Source organism: Propithecus coquereli, unplaced genomic scaffold (genome assembly GCF_000956105.1).
Source record: "Propithecus coquereli isolate 6110/MARCELLA unplaced genomic scaffold, Pcoq_1.0 Scaffold146, whole genome shotgun sequence".
NCBI classification, from domain to species: Eukaryota; Metazoa; Chordata; class Mammalia; order Primates; family Indriidae; genus Propithecus; species Propithecus coquereli.
The window spans coordinates 2,403,348-2,423,137 of record NW_012138969.1 but is presented as its reverse complement, the minus strand read 5'-3'; the positions used below and the strand labels follow the sequence as shown (position 1 = coordinate 2,423,137).

At 42.1% G+C, this 19,790-nt stretch overlaps 1 protein-coding gene across 1 annotated transcript in view; it reads left to right on the top strand.

Moving 5' to 3' along the window:
• The first annotated feature begins 756 nt into the window (after positions 1-756).
• The window catches only part of RGL1 (ral guanine nucleotide dissociation stimulator-like 1), a 138,779-nt gene continuing 119,745 nt past the window's right edge, over positions 757-19,790 (top strand). Inside the window, exons 1-2 of the mRNA XM_012639986.1 lie at positions 757-992; positions 1,979-2,089. Of these exons, the coding sequence (XP_012495440.1) occupies positions 966-992; positions 1,979-2,089 (138 nt within the window). The 5' untranslated portion in view covers positions 757-965. The remainder of the gene's footprint in view (positions 993-1,978; positions 2,090-19,790) is intronic.

The window sequence follows — 19,790 nt, the reverse complement described above, 5'->3', positions numbered from 1 at the left end:
ATCTCTTGCTGTTGATTTATTAAAACTGGATCTAAAAAATGTAATAATCTTTTGTCCCTATGGCAGGGTCTTTCCGTTATGATGAAATTCCTGCTGGCAGTCGTCTTATGAAGAGCTTTTCCCCCGCGGTTATTGTCGCACTATGTCCCTACAGTACAGACAACTCGACTTACAGTGGCTCCGACAGAGACTCCCGGCACCTCCAGGGCCCCGTCAGTCCCTGCAAACCCTTCCACGCTGCGGCCCCTCCCCACCAGTCCCTGAGCCTTATCATAACGCGTGGTACAAAGCAGTCCGGAGCGATTTCCTGTTGGTAGTGTGCCGATGCCGGACGGGGTACAGCCCCTGGGCATGGCTTTTGGAATATCCGGGTATCCTCTGACCTTATCCTTTGTCCTAAGGAAAAACTTCCTGGCTTCTAGTGTTGTTGCTGTCCTTGGGGTCGCTCTGATTTAATTATTCTAGATTCAAAAGTGATACTCTAGAACTTTTTCTGACTTTCCCCTTCCTTTGTTTCTCTGAGCGAAGGAAGGAGCGGCCGCACAGGCTTACACCCCCCCATCCCGCACTCAGTTCTATTTTGGCACCTGGTGACCCTCAGGGACACTCGACAAACTCAGAGCGTCGTTTCCCCGTCACCTTCAGCGCTGGGGGAACGCTTTCGCGCTAGCTTGGTCCGCGCGGCTGCAGAGGGGAGAGTGCGCTCGCAGGCACAAACAGGAAAGCCTGACATCACGGAGTGGCGTGGGGAGGAGTCTGCTCCTCGCTGCTCGCTCGCTCGCCGCGCTCCCTTTGTGGCCCGAGTGGCGCGCGCCGGCGGCGGCGGCGGCGGGGGCAGCGCGGCGCGTGTCTGAGCGCGGCGGCCGCCGGGGACCGGGACTCGCGGGGCCGAGGCGAGCGACGCTGCGGTGGCCGCGGAGCAGGGCGCACCATGCCGCGTTCACGTCCCGGAGAGAAAACTGAGCATGAAATTGCTCTGGCAAGCTAAAATGGTAACGCGAGCTCTCTGCCTTCTCCGGAGGCTTCTCCGGTGGGGGAATCTTCTCCCGCTTTCGCTGGGCGTGTTGCGGACTCCCTCGGCGTGGACGGAGCAATCCGATCCCGCGCTCGTGAGCTCGAGCCTCTCGCTCTGCTCCGTATCCCTCCCTCTCTGCGTGTCTTCTCCCTTTAAACGGCACCCACTCTCTCTGCCGGTGCCTGCGGTGTGTCTGGGACAGATGGCTGTCAGGACAGCAGAACTTTGAAGGGAAAGAATCGCCAGGCTGGGTGTCCCGCGGAGCGCCTCTGCGTCCCAGCGGCTCTTTAACCCCAAACTGAGGTTTAGCAGGGGGACGTGGAAATCCAGGGATTGCTACACACATTTCAGTTGAAGCTGCATGATGATGTGTTGCTTTTTCTGCACTTGCCAGATTATTTTACGGAAATAAAAACTTTCCACCCCCGCTAACTTTTTGGGCTCCAAAACAATAAGTGGAGAGAAAGACAAGCAAACCACTTTACTTCCAAGAGAGTGAGGACTCTTGGCATTTTAAACACTTGTTTGTGTCTGAGTTTAAAATCTAGTTTGCTCAAATGATTGAGCCACTTATAAAAGTACACACTTTTTCAACAAATGAGTTATTTTTCTTTTTTACTTAAAGGGCACACGTTAATCAGATCTAAACCGTAGTTTCCTTATGAAGAAAAAAAAAAAGACTTAAAAGAAACTATTTAAGATCTGTGAGCAAGTCTAGGAAAAATAACTAAATGGAAAAGTCCGGGGATCCTGATGCCACAGGAAGGGGCTACCCGCCAAGAAAATCTCGGCATTCCGCTATCGCAATGTGTCTCGTGTTGCTCTGATTGTAATATTTATTTTGAACAGCCCGTCTCGTGCCCTGAGTGCTGTTGTGAGCAGCAAAGCAGCTGGGATAGATTGTGGTTAGCGGAGAGGAAAAAAAAATACTCTTTTTCTTTCTCTTTATCCCATCCTTGGCAGAGCTCGATTCAGGACTGGGGTGAAGAGGTAGAGGAAGGAGCTGTTTACCATGTCACCCTCAAAAGAGTCCAGATTCAACAGGCTGCCAATAAAGGAGCAAGATGGCTAGGGGTGAGTAAAGCTGGAGAGATTGTGAGCTTTGGAGTTTCAGTGTCTGTTGTTCTGTGAATATCATTATTATTTAGCAGAGACAGGCTTTTTTTTTTTTTTTTTTCCCCCTCTCTCTTTTGGCCTTAAAAAGGAAAATGCTAATGACCAAGTGTTTGCACTAGCTGTACAGGTCTGTTTTTGTATTTAATGTTTTCCAAAGGATCTTCCCTAGGTTTGTTAATAATTCAGAACCTCTTAGAAACATCTTGAGGTATTTGGCAAATAGATGTGGGGTGGAGTGGCAGAAAATGACACACAGAGTAACAGGGCCAGGCAGCAACACTGTTAGACAAGAGCCATAAAGCAGCTGTGCCCCCATGGCACCCTCTTCCCTGCCTGTCCTCCACCCCCTGATGCTGACAACCTCTGCCCTACTCCTGTACCCCTACGGGGCACCGAGAATGCTCAGAGGACAGATCGTTCCAACTCTGCTTCCTTTGAGGGGTGGCAGGTTTCCTGTTGCGATCTCCTTTCTGTAGCCTGGAAGGAGGCATGCTTAGTGCCCACGACCGGGTGTGTAGAGTATGTAGAGTGGTGGGCCTTTGGACAAACGCTTGTTCCTGTTAACAAGACTCTTTTTCACTGAGATTCTAAAATACCAGGCAGGGTCATGCGAGTTCTTAGTTATTGCCTAGTGGATCCTTCAACACATCCCAAATAAAGGAAATGTGAGAAGTGGAAAGCTTGGTGATGGGATCACTACTTGGGCAAACATCAGCATCTGGAAGAATGAAGGAATTCTTGGTCTGGAGATAGAAGTGACTCTCAGAGAGAGTGGTGACAGGTGACACAGAAAAGCCTTGAGAAAGAAAATAATGGTGGGCTGAATAGAGGGGATGGAGTGTGGCTCTCCTGGCCTTATTCTAGCCACACTCAGGTACTGACAGGTGATGAGCTTCAGAGATGAGGGTTGTGCCCTTGCTGGCTTGGAGTCTCAGAAAATTCAAAATATTTTGATTAGTATTCAAAGGTGGAGTGTGAAAAAGGGCAGGAAACAAAACTGCCCAAGGCCTCATGTTAAGAGTAGAGGCCGTGTGTGACTCGTAACTCCCGGAATTTAAGGCAAGATGGCCAGCAGCAGTCACTTCATCTGCCATGGGTCTGCTGACACAGCCATTCATTCATTGCTCTGGGCTTCCCCAGCTACTTCGGCTCACACCTTTCCTGCTACTGTACTTCGGGCCAGAGTACCACCCACTAGCGCCGTAAACCGGTGACATCTGCAGGTGTGGAACCTTTCCAGTGAGGATGAGAGGTCTTCGCTCATCAAGCAGCTACTTTACTCCGATTATGATTTTGAAATTAATTATGTGCATCACCAGCAGACCTGACAGGGAAAGCAGAACTAGAGTTCTGATAAGGCGTCACTGTGTTGTGGGTGGTTGTGTACATGTATTTTGTTTAAATTTGGTATGGATGTGGTGTGGCATGTCTGGCTGTTGCAGAAAGATTCACAGGTTCTGAACCAGTTGCCTTCAAAAGGGTTGTTAACAATTTTTGGTGTCAAATTGTTCCTCTCTTTCTAATGAGACTGATGTCACTTGGGTGACAGTTTTAGTTTTTAGCTAAATACAGCAGCAGTGAATGAGTAAGTGATGGGAAATGGAGGGGTTCACTCTATAGGCCCCCAGATACGTAAACTGTCCTTCATTGAGATGTTCACATTTATTTAGTAATTCCCTTTGACTATTCTGTTCACTGGATTCCACTTCTTCTCTTCTCCCGCTCTCCCAGTGTTCCCAAATGTATATGGAGTTTAGAGTTGGTTCATCATGGACTTAAGTATAGATCTGAAATATTGAGAAGGAGGATGATGTAAAACATTGGCTCTAGTTGATGGAGGAATCTCTCTCCCTCTCCCTCATTTCAACAAAGTGTGACTTACTGCTACCACCCTACTCCTCAAGAACCAGTTCTTAGCAACTCTGCAGCTCTAATCCCACTTGTTTTCTTCTCTTAGGTGTCCTGTTGGGAAGCTCTGTTTTTGTCCTTGAAAATTCCAGACTTAATTAAATGCAACTCAAGTGAGCCATAGCAATTACAGAACCTTTGTCTTGAGAACCAAGTGGCTTCCTAATGTTTGCTTTCCTACATTCTGGTAACCCTTTAAAAATTCTCCAAAGTACCTAGCACTCTGGGAGGCCGAGGCTGGAAGATCTCTTGAGGTCGGAATTTTGAGATCAGCCTCAGCAAGAGCGAGACCTGTCTCTGCTGAAAATAGAAAGAAATTAGCTGGACAACTAAAAATAGAAAAAATTAGCCGAGCATGGTGGCGCATTCTTTGGGAGGCTGAGGCAGAAGGATCATTGGAGCCCAGGAGTTTGAGGTTGCTGTGAGCTAGGCTGACGCCATGGCACTCTAGCTCGGGCAACAGAGTGAGACTCTGTCTCAAAAAAAAAAAAAAAATTCTTCTAAGTAACCAGTTTTAGAGTAAAGTTGTGATTGAGATGAGGTGAGGAAATTATTGAAGTATGACGACAACCTTCTTGAGGAAGTGAAATAATGGTTATCTCTCTCTCTCTCTTTTTTTCACATGAGGAAACTAATGCCAAAAGAGGTTAAATTGCTTGCCAGGGTCACATGGCTGGGAAGTGGTACATGCCAGCTTTGAACCCAGATGGTTAGCTCCTTGCTGTGTTTCCAGAGTAGTAGAAGAGAACACTGACTCAAAAGAGGGAGGATGCTTATGGTGTGATTTTTTTCTGCATGTTGCAACTGATGAAGAAATTCGAAGATGTGGCTTTCTTGTCTTCTTTAGGTTTTGAATGATAACCTGAGCTATAAATTGAGACATTTGTTGCGAAGATGTGTATCTTATCGATAAACTCTCCATTTTGGATGTGTAAAGCGTGGTGCAGCGAAGACGTGTGAGGTTATGTAGCACAAGGAGGTGGGCATAGCCTTGTTATACGTCTTTAATGCTTTTCCAAAAAGCGTAAAAACAGCAAAATGCAATTTTTGTATTTTATAGTACTTAGATCTCAAAACATAATTATGATTCAATTTTGGGAAGGATAACAAAATAATTATACATCCAAAGATGCGAAGTATCATGCAGTCCAAAACATCGAGGTCATTCTTTTTTATTTTGTTTGTTAAATTTTCTGTTCAGTTGGTCTTTTGAAGTAAAACCCTCTGTCTTTGGTTGGAAAATATACAACCAAGTGTGGCCCAGGCTTGGTTTACTTATACACGCAGCTGCAGCTTTGCCCACTGACAATGAAGTTATGCTGGTGACTTCGAAAAACCAAATATTGTTGAAATGCTGATCCATTTTCCCTTAGCAATAGCATCTTAGGCTGGGATAATTTTACCTACCTACAGCTATCAAAGAAAAATGGCTGCAACTATGTCATAAAATCATCAAATCTCAGTATTGGAAGAGGCACTAAAAAGTAATTTCACCCAAGCATTCACTTAGCTTGTAGAATGCCTAATGATTTATGGAAGAGGAAATGGTCAAAACTTGTTATTTTTCTTTGGTCCCAGTAGTGTTGTTAGACATTGACAGTGATATGTAGAAACGAGTTAAGAAAATAACAGTATTTTTCGAAAGCGGTAAATGTACCATTTTAGGAAGAATTCTCAAAAAGATGGAAGAGTCCACCTGCTCGAGAAGGGGATTTGGGGTCAACAACTCATGCCGTTATCTTCAGAATATGACAGACTCCAGGGTCCAGAAAATATGTCAAACTAAGGTTAGTTCAAAGTGAGGATACTTGTTTCACAAGCAGGTTGTTAGTGCTAGATCACCTCTGCAAAATTTGTGGGCAGTGGAATGGCCAATGGCCAAGTCACGTGGCTTTTCTCAGTCCTACACTTCTGTGGTCATGCAGTCCTTGTGGTGGGGCCCAGTGCCTCCCTTCCCTGTGTCCAGTGTTTATCACACTATTTCCCACGTAGGCTCTTAATAAATGTTTGTTGGACTGAGTTGAAATACCTGATAGCTGGGAGAGATTGGTAGAGTGAAATAGGACAGGAGAAAGCAGGATATATTTAGAGATAAAAGGAACTGGAAATCTGTTATAGAACCTGGTGTTTGGGCACGTTGTGGCCGATCTGTGGGTTCTGTGAGCAGAGTGGTCAGATAACCACTTGTCACATCTGGATTGAGAAGTTGAATCTCACTTGGATACACTATTTGGATGGACTCTACCTGGTGTTTCCATGGTGTTGCTATATCCACGTTGCCTTCAAATGGCACACAGTTCCTCAAGTTCTCCGCTAACTTCACTTCTAGGAACCTTCTCTAATCACCAAATCTGGATGATGTGTCCCTTCTGTGTGCACCAGGAGCATTCTGTTTCTCCCTGTCGTGCATTTACTTCACTCTGTTGTGATTGCCTGTTTTTATCCCCTGCTAGACTGTAAGCTCACAACTATGGCTATAGAGTTGGCAGAAACACAATGAATGTTTGCTGAATGAATAGATCAAGCTTCATCCTTCTTTGGGGGACTAATATTGCATGTTAAATATGAATGTGTGGTTGCTTCTCATTTAAAACGAAATCAGCATGAAGATGTTAGCTTATGAAGAAAAGAAGAGGGGCGTTTTGGTGAGAAAATTCAATTAGGTAATGATTATAGATGTCTTACATCCTTTCTGGAACAAAGCAGGGCACAAACAGAGGTAGCAATCGTACATCTTAATAAAAATTTCCCAGTGCCTTTAAAACCAGGAGGTCCAACTGTCCCTGTCTTACTGATGAATGTTGAAGAAAGAAAGGCAACGCATGAGTTAAAAAGTATTGGCAAGCATAACAATTATGTGTGGTTGGAAAGCTCAGGGGTGGGATTTTAGAATTGTAAGGAGATAAGCCCTAGAGGAGCCTTTAGTTTACAGTTGGTCATCTTTGTTTTCATCTAGGAAAACAGGCCCTTGGGTTGCATTATTTGTGTCTGTTGGAATGTTTAATTTAGACTTTAGAAAGTAGATTTCAAAATTTAGCAATCATCTGTAAATGAACCAACTAGACTTTTCCATCTGGACCTTGGGAACATGTTTCTAAAATAATTAATCCAATAATAGAGTAGCCTACCAATTAAGAAAATATAGTAAATTGGAATTGCCTGAGACACTGTTATTGCATTGGGACCTTTCACTGTTTTCAGAATCTTTTGGGATCTATGTAAGGAATACGAAGCATGTAATCAAGAATATCCATTTCAGTTCAATCCAGGCAATACCCAGTTGAGTTCAAAATACGTGTCTGTTCTAGCAGATACATAATGGCATAAATATAAGAGACACATTAACCCTTTATACTTAAAAGTATACATTCTGTTAAAACAGTATTGTGAACATACTTCATTCTCATTTCTGTGACATAAAGAGAAAGCCTCTTGGAGTTTTAAATTTAGAAAGAAAAGGAGAGAAATAAGGAGAATACTGTGCCTTTCCACTTTGGCACTTAGCTGGAATTTGCCACTGCCCTACCCCACTGATTTGAGTTTCCGTGGTATACATATCTCTTTAAGCTTCCCCCTTCTCAATCATCAGAATCTTGTGACCGTTTTATATATTTTATGTTAAAATGTCCAAAAATACACAACATAAATAAAACATTTGAATTTGTACCATTGTATACTTTTTTATAGAAAATAATTTGATTCCTATAGACAGAGCACGAAAAGTATTGGTTAACTGGAGAAAGATGATGAATGTTGCTTCATTCCATTAGAGGAGCTCAGCTAGCTCCGCGTCTTTGTTGTGGATGGGTGTGGCCGTCTCTCCAGAGTTGATTTGGAGTTCTCTGGGGTTGTTGGCAGTTTGTGGGTCATTCGCTAGTAAACACACCAGCGTGAACTCCTTCACTGCTGCTGCATGTCTCTTTGTATGGTTGTGTCATCCGTATTGGAGCCTGCTAACCTCTCCTTCGATAGCATTCATTTATTCATCAAAAGCTTTATGCCAGACACCATGTTAAATCTTGGGAATACAAAGTAAAAGAAAACCTTCTTCTGAAGGAATATTGAGTGGGGGAGATAGAAAGTTAAACTAACTATGGTGTATTGCGGTAGGTGTGACCATTGCTAAGGGGAGCCCAGGAGCGGGGGTGGCATCTAAATCCGATGGGAGTGAGGGGTGGTGGGTGGTCCAGGTAGCCAGCACAAGGGAGAGGGCCCTTCGGTGGAGAGGTGACAGGTGAGGAGGAGTTAACCGAGGGTGTGGGCCCCTGGGGGCCAGTGTTCCAGCCAGAGAGCACAACCTGTGGGAAGGCATGGAGCCCTGAAATGAGACTCCTCCTGTGTGAGGCTCAGCCTGGGAAGAGGGAATCGCGTGAGCCATGTCACTGAGAACGTGGTTTGCTGAGCTGTGGAATTTGCTGGGGTAGTCAATGAAGGGTTGTAAGCATAGTGGCATGGTCAGATTTCATTTTAGAATGATGACTGACAGCTGCAGGATAGATGGGTTGGAAGGGAGCTAGACTGGAGCATGGGGACCCAGGAGGAAGCTTCGGTGGTCACGAGGTGAAGAAAGGGAGGAGGACCTGAATAGACACTGTGGCAGCAGAAGGAAGAGGGTGGGTGGGGGTGAGTGTAGGTGTGGGAGGGAGGGCGGCAGGGTGGTAGGCCAGAGGAGGAGTCCTGGCGGGCATGATCTTAGGCACTCTGGTTTCAAAGAACAGGTCAGCGCAAGCCTTCTGGCTTTCTGGGGTCAGTGTCATCTTTTTCTCATTGGGGGAAATGCATCGGGTACTTCGAGTCAGGCTTCCTTCGTGTCCATTAGCAAATGCCTCCTTTCCCATCGGAGGGTCCTGCAGAAAAACCAGATCCAGGTGGGCCTCATGTGTCATGTGTAGAGACCACATCTCAGTTTAGGCTCACCGTGAACAAGGCAGAAAAGACTGCTTGGCTTCTCAGATGCCAGAGAACTTTGCAGAGCTGGTGGTTTCTTTTCTTTTTTTAAAGTCTTCTGTTTCCCTACCTACTAAACAAATTGAATCTGTAGGCCATGGAGAGGGAATAAATATGGAACCCGCAGGACTATGATTACAGAGTTGTATTTTAGACAACAGCAGTTAAACTTACAATTGTGTTGTTAGGGACACAAGAAATTTTATGGTTAGGTGTCCTGGTCTTTATCCCTCTCCCTACACAATGTCTTTAAACCCTCTTTGACACTATTTATCCTGGCTGCTGGCGTTACTGCTCTTGGAGGCTCACTCTGATTGCTGATTCTACCTGTACAAAAGAAAAATTTTAGTAAGATCTAATGCTTCCCTGGTTTACTGCTACCACATATCAATCTCTCTCTCTCTTACACACACATACACACACACACACACACGCACACACACACACAGCCTAAATATTAAAATGTCTTTTCATATATTGCTTTTTAAGATTTGGTACATCTTTATAATGTTACTTTATGGCTTCTATATAATTGATCAAAGCTTGACTCTCATGTTTGCTTGGTTTCCCTTACTTGTGTCGTTATTGGGATTGTTTGGTTAAATTTAATCTGAGAATTGCCTTTAGTTTAAAAAAGAATAAAAACAGAGGAAGAAAGGAGGGAATAAAGGTATACTAAGTTTACAACATTAGATAGAAGATACCGCCTGGTAGGAAGCTCAGTCTGGTACAGGGGGAGAATCATGTCATTTACCACGGATTCTGTTGTCTTAACGTCGTAGAAATACCTGTGGCTTTTCACTGATGTGGCTGTGAGTTTTGTTCCGATGATTTGGGTCTCTGCCTGGCTTGTTTCCACCAAGCCACCTTTTCCTTTATGTTATACAGCATATGACTTCTGCGGATAACAGTAGTAGTGATTGGGGGTGGGGTAGTGTGTTGTTGGTGGTTCCAGATTTTTAAGAACTCTCATAGACTCATTACCCTACATTTTCTAGCATTTAATTGCTTATGCCATCTGTGGTCCATTCATTTGAATTTGTTTCAACACAGTTAATCTAGTCCTATGTAAACTCCCCCAGAAGTTTTGTATGTTTGTTCTTTTCTGCAAAGAATTCAGCAATTCAACTTTTTTCTTTTATTTTTTTCCTGCTGATTTAAATACAGATTTTAATCTTGTGTAAGAATGAAGCAAAGGCTGAGCCTTTCCAGTTTCATAATTCTAGAGATAATTTGAAGGCTAAACACAAACCTTTTCTGCTAAAGGTCAGTCATATCAACCGAATCTCTCTGCACCCCTCTTGCTAGCTTCCCTGCTTTTGTGCGGTTCTTATACCCATAACTTTTGTCACTGCTGGTGATGGAGCTAGAATCTGTGGATAGTATTTATTTAAGAGAAGAACATTGAATGGATACAAGTAAAAATAACTGAAACTGCATTAGACATTGGCTAAAAATAGAATGCTTTATAGTCATGACTTTTCAATTAAGATTGCAACCCTTGACATTGTTTATTGAGATAACTGATGTTCCTAAATAGAAAACTAAGGAAATTAAAGCCTTTGGTTAGTTTGTGAAGCACAGGGAAAAGAGTTGCCACTTTCTGTCCAAGTCACAACACAATAAACATATCCATTTTAAAAATGACATAACCAATTATTAACAGGGTCCAGAGCCATCAAGGCCTGACAGAGGAATTGGCCCCGTTGGGGACTTTGTAGGAGCTGGCACCTTCTGGCTGCTCTTCCTTTTCAGGGATATGTCAGTAGGATCCCCGGTGTAGGCAGGTAGCCTAGTGGATTGGTCTAGAGCCTGTGCTTTAGTGACAGACAGACCTGAATTCAAAAGTCACCTCTGGCACACATGAGCTATGTGGGCTTGAGCTGTGAAGTTATTTAATCTCTTCAAGCCTGAGTTCCTCACCTGTGAAGTGGGGATAGTGGCAGTGCCTTCCTGACGAAATTGCCACGCGGCGTAAATGAGTTGTGTATGTCAGGTGCTTGGCATAGTGTCTGGGACATGGTTTGCACGCACTCGCCTGGTGGTGGGGTGCTTTTGAACGCTGCCATGGCACTTGTAGAGACCTGGGTGGCTTTCTTACATGTGCCCCCTGAAACTTGGGATTATATGGAACCCCAAATTGCTTGATTAAGAAACAGTAGTAGCAAGGTTTTAAGACACATTGCTGACATCGCTCTCTCGTTTTGCACACCCGAGAGGAAGGACCAACTGTGGCAGGGTTTAGTAATCTTTGTTTATAAGAAGTCATCTATTGTCCTTTTTCTCTGTCTGGCTGCCTGCACAGTGAGAGACTGAATTATTCCTCGGGCTCCAATATTTTGTATTTCACATTCCTTCATTTTTCCTCTAGTTAATTTGTTGGTATATTTATTTTTGTGCTTTAAAAAATATTTTACTACTTAACAGTGGGCCATATTCTGTCTTCTATTTTCACTTTTTCTGGTAGAAAAATGGGAGGGTAGGAAACAGTTTTTCCAAAAACTTCTTGGTAAGCATTGTGCAAATCTCTCTTAGTTGGGCATAGTTTAGGATGTTAGCAAATTGTGCTTGCACCAAAAATTTTAAGTCATGGATTAAACTGCATGAGTTAAAATAAAGATAGCATTTCTTACTGTGCCACATATTGATTAGCTAATGTAATACTTGAGTCCCAAACCAGGGATGAGCTGAATTGCTCCTGAGGTTGTGACTATCAGAATGTCACATGACTTTTAAAATCTTCCATGTCTTCATCTGGTGAAATGGGGATATGATCTGTTTTTCCTTCTGCCTATGGATTTTGTGAGGCTCACATGAGTTAACGTATATGAAAGTACTTTTAAATATATAAACTATTATACAAGTGTAAGGATCCTTATTGTTGTTGTTTAACCTAAAGGCCTTTCTTTTTTTCTCTCTCCTTACCTCCTAAGCGCTTGATGGGTGCATGGTTCTGTTCCTTAATCCTGCCTCTCTTCCCTCATTCCAGAGGGAATCTTTTCTCCAATCCTATCTTCCCACTTGCTGATTACTTAGTGACAGCTTCACGTTCAGTAAGGAGCAGTGCTTCCTCTGCCACCACCGTCGTCACCACTGGGACCCTAGATGATCGAGAATGCAATAGCAAGGATTATCTCCTTAGATTGATTGGTCATGGGAAAAAATACCCCATACTCACAGGATTCTAAAGATAGATTCAGTGAATATCTTGCACATGAAAATATTCTATTTTCTCTTTGATTCTGCTTTTCTTTCTGGTACTTTTAATTTGTTGCAGAGAAAGTAAAGTTAAAGCACCAAAGAATGGAAAGTGCTTCCAGCTTGCAGAGCTGCTGGAAAATCAACTTTTTTGGTTTGAGGCCAAATCCTGATGTGGGACTTGAACTCCTGACCTACTGCCAGAGGCAAGAATGTTACCAACCTACCCGCACTGACCCTCATAAGATGTAGGCATTTAAAATACTTCCTTTGAGTAGTCCTGTGGCTGCTTTGTGTGTTTTCTTCTCTCTTCCTGTCTTTTCCTGCAGCGTCGCTGGCCTCCCTGTTAGGAACGCAGTTTTAAAGATCTATTTTCTCGCCGTCTTTCCACTTGCTTATCACAGCTGCTTCCTTCTTGCTTTCCATTTCTCTTGTGTGAGTTCCTTTTTTTGTTCCCGTTCCTTCCTGTCCTTCTTCTGGATTAAAAATAGTCTTTAGGGTCTTTGGCTGCTCGGCCACAAATCTGGCCTTTCTCCTGTTCATGTGGGGTCCCCCAAGAGCATCTTAAGATCCTTTCCTACTTACTGTCTCCAGATTCGTGCACCCCAGCATCTCTTCCCTGTTTGTTTGCATCTGTTCTCAGCTGACTTATGGAGCTAACTGACCTTTGTACTCAGGGCTGTAACCGAAAATCAAATCCCTTGTGCAAAGATGCTTAATAAGTGATTTGCTCGTGTTGAGTGTTCTGCTGACTCTGTGCGCGGTGCCAAAGGAGAAGGGACTCTTGTACACTGACTCAAGTCACACGTGAACATTCATCTTCGTGCAAAGCAATGATAGTGTGATCGGCTGAGCCCCGGGAACCAGCTTCAGATAACATGCTGTTGAGGGACCTGCTGTTGGCTCCCACAGAAGGGTTTCTCAGGGAGCTAAAGTTGATTAACGTTTTCCTTCATAAACATTCTTTGGTCAGAGTTAGAGGATTATGATATTCTTTACAAAAATGACTTTCTATCCAATGTTGATCTAGACAATCCACAAATGCATGTCTGCTCGAGGGAGAAAGGCTTATAAAACTCTAGATGACTGGGCTGAAAAGTGCTGATGGCGGCAGCTCTGGTTTCAGCCCCCAGCCCTAACCCGAACTCCCTGTTATTCTAGGATTACGGCAACAGGGTTGGTGATCCTCTTCTCAGCGGTAAGAGACATTTGAGAGGTTTCATTGCCTCTGGCCCTCCAGCTCCCTATGTGGTTATGTCTCCATGAAAAGAACTGGTCCTATTCTTGGTTGAGAATCTGGAGTTGTCGATTTCATCACCCATAGTGAAGTTCATGTTTCTGTGTAGCTCCGTCAGCCTGTGTCCCTGCTCATGGCATTGCGTCTGCCTGCTCTGCTCTATGTTGACTGATGAACTCCTACTTACAAGTCCCAGCTCAAACGTCATCTTTAGTCTTCTACTTTTCCTGGCCTCTCTTCTGGATTTACTATACTTTACCCGGGTTTCCTTAGCACTTCACCAAAAGCTCGATTACAACACTTTTCAAAGTAGCTGTTTTTGTTTTTTTTATGTTTCTCTTTGCCCTATTCATTGGAGTGCCTCAAGGGTGGGGCCACATTTAATTAATCTTTGTATTCCAATAACCTGGGACAGTGTCTGAGACACAGTACTCAGTGAGCATCTTATAAGTTGTTTGGTCTTATCTTTATAATGGAACATGTATCTTTAATGAATTTCTTGCCACCTGGTCATATTGTAAATCTTATTTTTTAAAACAAAAGAAAATATTGAAAAAGCTAGATTTACCAGGTATTTTATGCTCCCACTAATGACACAATTAAAAAGGAAAATGCTGTTTTTGCCTTATCTTCGTCATCATTACCTGACCTACACATTTCATGATCATACGAAAAGTGACCTTGCTATGATAGTAACCTTTATAGATGGGACAACATGGAATTTAGAGTGAATCCATGAACTTCTTAGTGGCATACAGATTTGAGTCATGGGTCAAGCAGGCACCTCTGGGAACCTGAGGCCTATAATTTGCTTCAAGCTTAAATTAACCCAGTATCAAACCAATATGGCTTTGCTCTGTGTAACTCATTTTTGTAAGGGGATCCGACACCCTCCGTGCACAGAATAATGATGAAGGCTCTTACTTTGAGATTTATGCTGCAGGTTTGTTGTGTAGTGCACTTTCTTTGGTGTACTCCTCTTACCAGGACTCATTGGCAAAAAGGGACTTAAAAATAAGTGACATAAATTATGTAATATTATCGGTATACTTTTCAATTTTCATTAGTAAAACAATTTTCCCTTACTCTGTTGCTCTCTCATAATTTCCTCTGCTCTGTGATCTTACATTCTTAACTCTTAAATTTCTACTTTAGGCCAACTATAAAGCCTATGCTGGAGGTTATCAGAATTCTAGAATTTCAGAATTTGACTTTTAGGTGCTTTCATTCAGACCATCCCAACTTTGATTGGCTCTATCAAAATCAGGTTTTCTGACTGCTCCTGACCCTTTCCTGCACGCTTCCTTACCTTTTTCTTTGCATTGGTATTCAATGGTGTAAGTGTTTGCCTTGGAAAAGAGGGAAGAACTTTTTTTATAGCAATGTTATTCTTAAAAGAGTGATGTAACAACAGTATACATTTTTTTTAAAAAGAGGAAAAAAATCATACATAATCCTACCATGGGAACACAGTTCTTTTCACTTATGCTTATTATTTTCCAATTTCTGTTTATAGGCACACATTTTAACATAGTTGCAATCATGCTATGTATTTCAGTTTTGTCATCACCAAGAAATATTTTCCAGAACAAATTTTCTGAAAGTTACTTTCTAGTTTGAATTCTCTGTGACATTTGTTATGTTTCTGATGTCACAAACGAGTGCATTCAGGCTTCGTGTTTGAGGCATTTCAAAGTGATAATGTTCATTATTGGTTATCAAGCCTCATTTCTGTTCTTGTTCCTTGTGAAACCTCCTGTCCTTTATCAGGGCTGTGGAGCCTGGTAGTATAACATGACATGAGGGCGTGTGACTGAGCGTGCAGGGACGTCAGCTGGGGTGGACGACACTCCTTCCTCCCACTTGCAGAAAGCATTGCTGGTGTGGCTGTTCTAGGGTTCCAGAACTCTCCAGGACTGTGCTGTTCAATGTGATAGCATATTGAGCACTCGAAATGTACCTAATCTGAATTGAGATGTTCTGTCCATGTAAAATCCACATCAGATTTCGAAGACTTAGTGTGAAAAAAATAATTTAAACTATCTCAGTAAGTTTGTATAGTGATCCCATGTTGAAATAATAATATTGTGTATACAGTGGGTTAAGTAAAATATATTGTTAAAATTAATTTCACCTGTTTCTTTTCAATATTTTTAATGTGGTAGCTAACAAATTTAAAATTACTTCTGGCTGGCATTAGATTTCTATTGGATGCTGTTGCTCTTGGGCCTTACTTTTCAATATGAGATTGTGGGTTATTAGTGGGTTCTGAAGTCAATTTGGTGGGTTAAAAATTAGTATTCTAAAATTAAATACCAGAATGGCATTATTGTCAAACTTTTTGTTTTAAATATGTTGTAGACTTAATCCCATGTAAAATGTATTTTTTCTTTTTACTGTGAATCATGGTTTGAAAGTCAGTGTTCTAGGGTGGTCTGACTTAATTTGCGTTACCCGGAGGCCTGGTCTGCTCTGTAAGAGGGCAGGTTGGTACCAGGAACACCATATGGATTTTAGGTCTGGTTGCTGGAAACTATTCTGGAACTCTTCAACTAAAGCAGACCCTGCATGAATGTAAACCTGAGCACGAGTGCTCATCCTAGGAGCAGTAGCCACTCTAGACTTCTAGAGTGAAAGGTGAGCTAAGGATAGCTGCACTTCTCTGGAACTGATGGCTGGACCTGTGTGCTCAGCCCTGAAGTGCCCTGGAGTCCAAGAGTGACTTCTGTCTGATTACTTGCTTCTTGAAGCCTTTTTCAAAATGATCTTGTGGGTGGTGATGCTTTCTAAGAAGCAGGGTGGTGTCTTAATGACCTTAGAGCCAAGAAGAATTGGGAACGGGTTTCCTGTGACCCTCAGATCCTCCCCCAACCATGTCCTGTTAAAATCAGAAGAGACTGTATTCTAATCTAGGATCACATCAGTCCTCTTCCTGCCTGACAGAAAACATGCCCTTACAGTACAAAAAATGTAGGGGTAGTAACCAGGGCTGTACTTTGGGCTGGGTTCTAAATAAAGGACACTGTAAGCCACAGAGAGAAAGGAGAAAAGGCTCCAAAACTGAAGTTTATGGGGTTACATGGGCCTTGTATTTATTCTGACAGTTGTAAAAATTCTTTTGGGCTGACCCATTTTTCCTTTCTTAATTAAAAAAAAAAAAAATCTGGCACGCAAGAGTAAGAAATGTAAAACATGTGACTAATGCTTCAGCTTTTTCTCCTGGAGCCAGATTCTTTAAAAATTATACCTTAGACATGCTTGACTTTTTAAAAACAATTGCCCACAAAAGCCACCAAACATTTTTTTCTGAAGCTTGTAGACTTAGATGGCATTCGTTTTCAGGAGAGAATCCAAAAGCACGACATTTAGGAGTTATTGAACCGAAATCTCCTTTGGAGATTTTGCCCTGGTCAATTAGATTACCCTAGGAATTGGCAGAGGAACAGGCAGCCTTTTGCCTCTACTTTGCTTGAGTATTTCCAGTCCCATTGGTGGTCACCCAGAATTTTTGGGAGGAGTTAGACTACATGATTGTCAAGGTCATTTATAGATGAAAAGTACTGTGACTCGACTGACGGACCCACTTGGCAGTCAGGACCTGTGTTTATGTTGACCTTTTGTTGTTTCATACTTATCACAAATAAGTTCGTTTGTTAATTCACTTACTCACTCAAATGTGAGCACCTACTACGTGCCAAATATTGTTCTTGGCTTTTGTAGGAAAAATCGCAGGATTTTAGAGCACTTATTGCTGTATATTTGAGGGCCTGTGAAGTCAAGCTCCGTTCTCTTTCTGGTATGATTTCCTATGTCTCACTTTTACATACTTCACTCTACACTTTAGCTAACTAGACTACTTTCCTGTTTTAGGATCTTTTCTCCCACCATTGCCAATGCCTAAAATGTCCTTCATTCCCCAGATATCCTTCTGTTTAAATCCCCATCCATCGCTCAAATTCTAGCTCATTTGCTACTTCTGTGAATCTTCTCCAGTCTCAAAAGGTAGTACGTGATTCTTCTCTGAGCTTCAAGGCCCTTCGTACTTCTTTTGTGACACCAAATCTTCTATTAGGTTGAACTGCATGAAATCACCATTTGTAAGAGTTAAAGGTGGTCAAATATCGACAGTTTTATACAGTTCTAGCTAATATTTACTGTGTTCCTTTGTGGAACTTAATTAAATTAGGTCTCTGCAAATGTATCACACTCAAGACTTATATTCAGCAAAGGGTCTTTGGTCTTTTAAAAAAATATGAAGTGTTATTAAAATAAGTCCCATTAAACCTGTGCTTGGAGGGTTCATTTAAAAAATCTAAATATAGAAAATATTTATTTTTATTAAATTTAATTTTGTTAGTCTTAAGTAATTTTTTCCAGTTCTTTCATAATCTTCTAAAATTCTGATTAAGCCAATGTATCAGTTATAATTTTCAGTTCAATTTAACAATGTTCTATATAATTATCCACTTTATTTATTAAAATGATTTACTCAACATGGCTAAACATAGAGCTCTGTGATATATTGCTAGAGACATTCCCACTCCCAGCAGTATTCACTAGTTAACGTTACTTCACCATTAACATCTGATTTGGATACAAATGTAGCCAACTCTGCAATTACTCAACTCCTAGAATTCCATCATATCTGTAAAGATCTAAGTAGAGAGTTGGCGAGATGGTTTTTTGAAGTCTATGAGCATCATATCACGTCTGTAGCCTCAGTCCGCGTTACCTGTCCCTGTGTAGGATTAGAAAAGGATGGAACATTCGTTTGATACGATTTTGTTTCTCTCAGTGATTTCATGTTAGCTTCTGGTGATCATTGCTTACAAACAAATCTGGGATTTGGGCAATAGTTCATTCCAGTCTACCTTAATTCCTGCCTGAAAATTGGTACATTTTCTCGACGCCACCGGTTAGACATGGCTGTGATTCTCTACTTCTGTGAAGATTCGATTCATCGCATCTGATGGTTCATTCAGTGCTCTTTCAGGTTATTTATCTGGCACTGGAGACCTGAAGTCACTTACAGGGCTAAGTGCTTTCTTACTATCACCTTTTCCATCTCAGGCTTTAGTTTCCTCTTCACCATGCTGATCCTGCCCTTTCCAGTCTGAAGATCATTTTCCTTGAAAGGGAAGATAGAAGCATAAGGGGAGCAAAGTCGTTCTGCTTTTTCTGCGTTATTGGTTAACATTACCCCACTTATCAGCAACCCCACTCCCTTCCTACTTTTGTTCCCAGAATAGCTGAAAAAAGTCCTTTTACTTGACCTTAACCTTTTTCAGGAGATTCAGTTCATGATGACTATTAACTTCCATGTGATCACGTTTTGGATTATGTGCTACTCTAAGTATATGTACAGCCTTGATTATGGGACCTTCTTTCTATCTCTTATAATTTGGAAAACCTGTACAACCCAACCACCTTGGTTTCTTCAGATGCTTTCTTTCATTTTGTGTTTGAAATATTTGTCTCACCTTTCCTGAAGCCTCTTCCCTGTTAGAGAAGGTTTACACTAACTTTAAAACATGCTTTCCTAATGTTTGGGATACACGTGTGACAACTCTATGAGAACATAATCACTTTTCTCCCGAGGTTTCTATACATCATACAGCAACCGTTTTTCATTAGTGAGCACAATTATGTCTGGACTTATAGTTATTTTGGTTTCCTCCTCGCAGCAGAGTAGGTGAAAACCTGAAAGAAAGCATCAATGGCTATTGGTGACTGCCTGTACAAGTGACAGGGAGGAGTCAAAGTTCATTCCAAGATTCTGGGTGCATTTGAACTAAGAGAATGGTGGTATCATTAACAGAAATAGGAATTCTAGGAAGAACTTCTTTGTGGTGCTGATGGGAGGATAGTGATGTGATTGTTTGGATTTTAGACACACCGTGCTGAAAGGGTTTTCAGATTAGGAGAGATTTGGGGTTAGAGGAATAGCTTGGGGTATCATTTACACATAGGTGATACTTTAAGGGGTAATAATGAATGATATGGGGAAAAAAGGAAAGCGGAAGAGGGTTGGGGGCCAATCTTGGGTAATGTCACAATCAGGGACAAGAAGGTAGAGAGCAGTTAGCCTAGGAGTCAGAAAAGCGTAGTTAGGGAGGTAGGAGCAGAATAGGCTACTTCATTGTCATAGAATATGGGAGAGGCCAAGGTTTTAAGATGTTTAGAGTCTATGTACTCTAAAATCGAGGAACACCCTTCTCAATTTTGGCCATTTCGACTTTCCAGAGCATATTTAAGAGCTGAATATTGATGAAAATGTTCTCCGATTAGCCCAAATAGCTCTCGTCCCATCAGAAAGGCCAGGAGGCTAACATTCTTAATGCATACTGTGTCAATTCTTAATACATAACA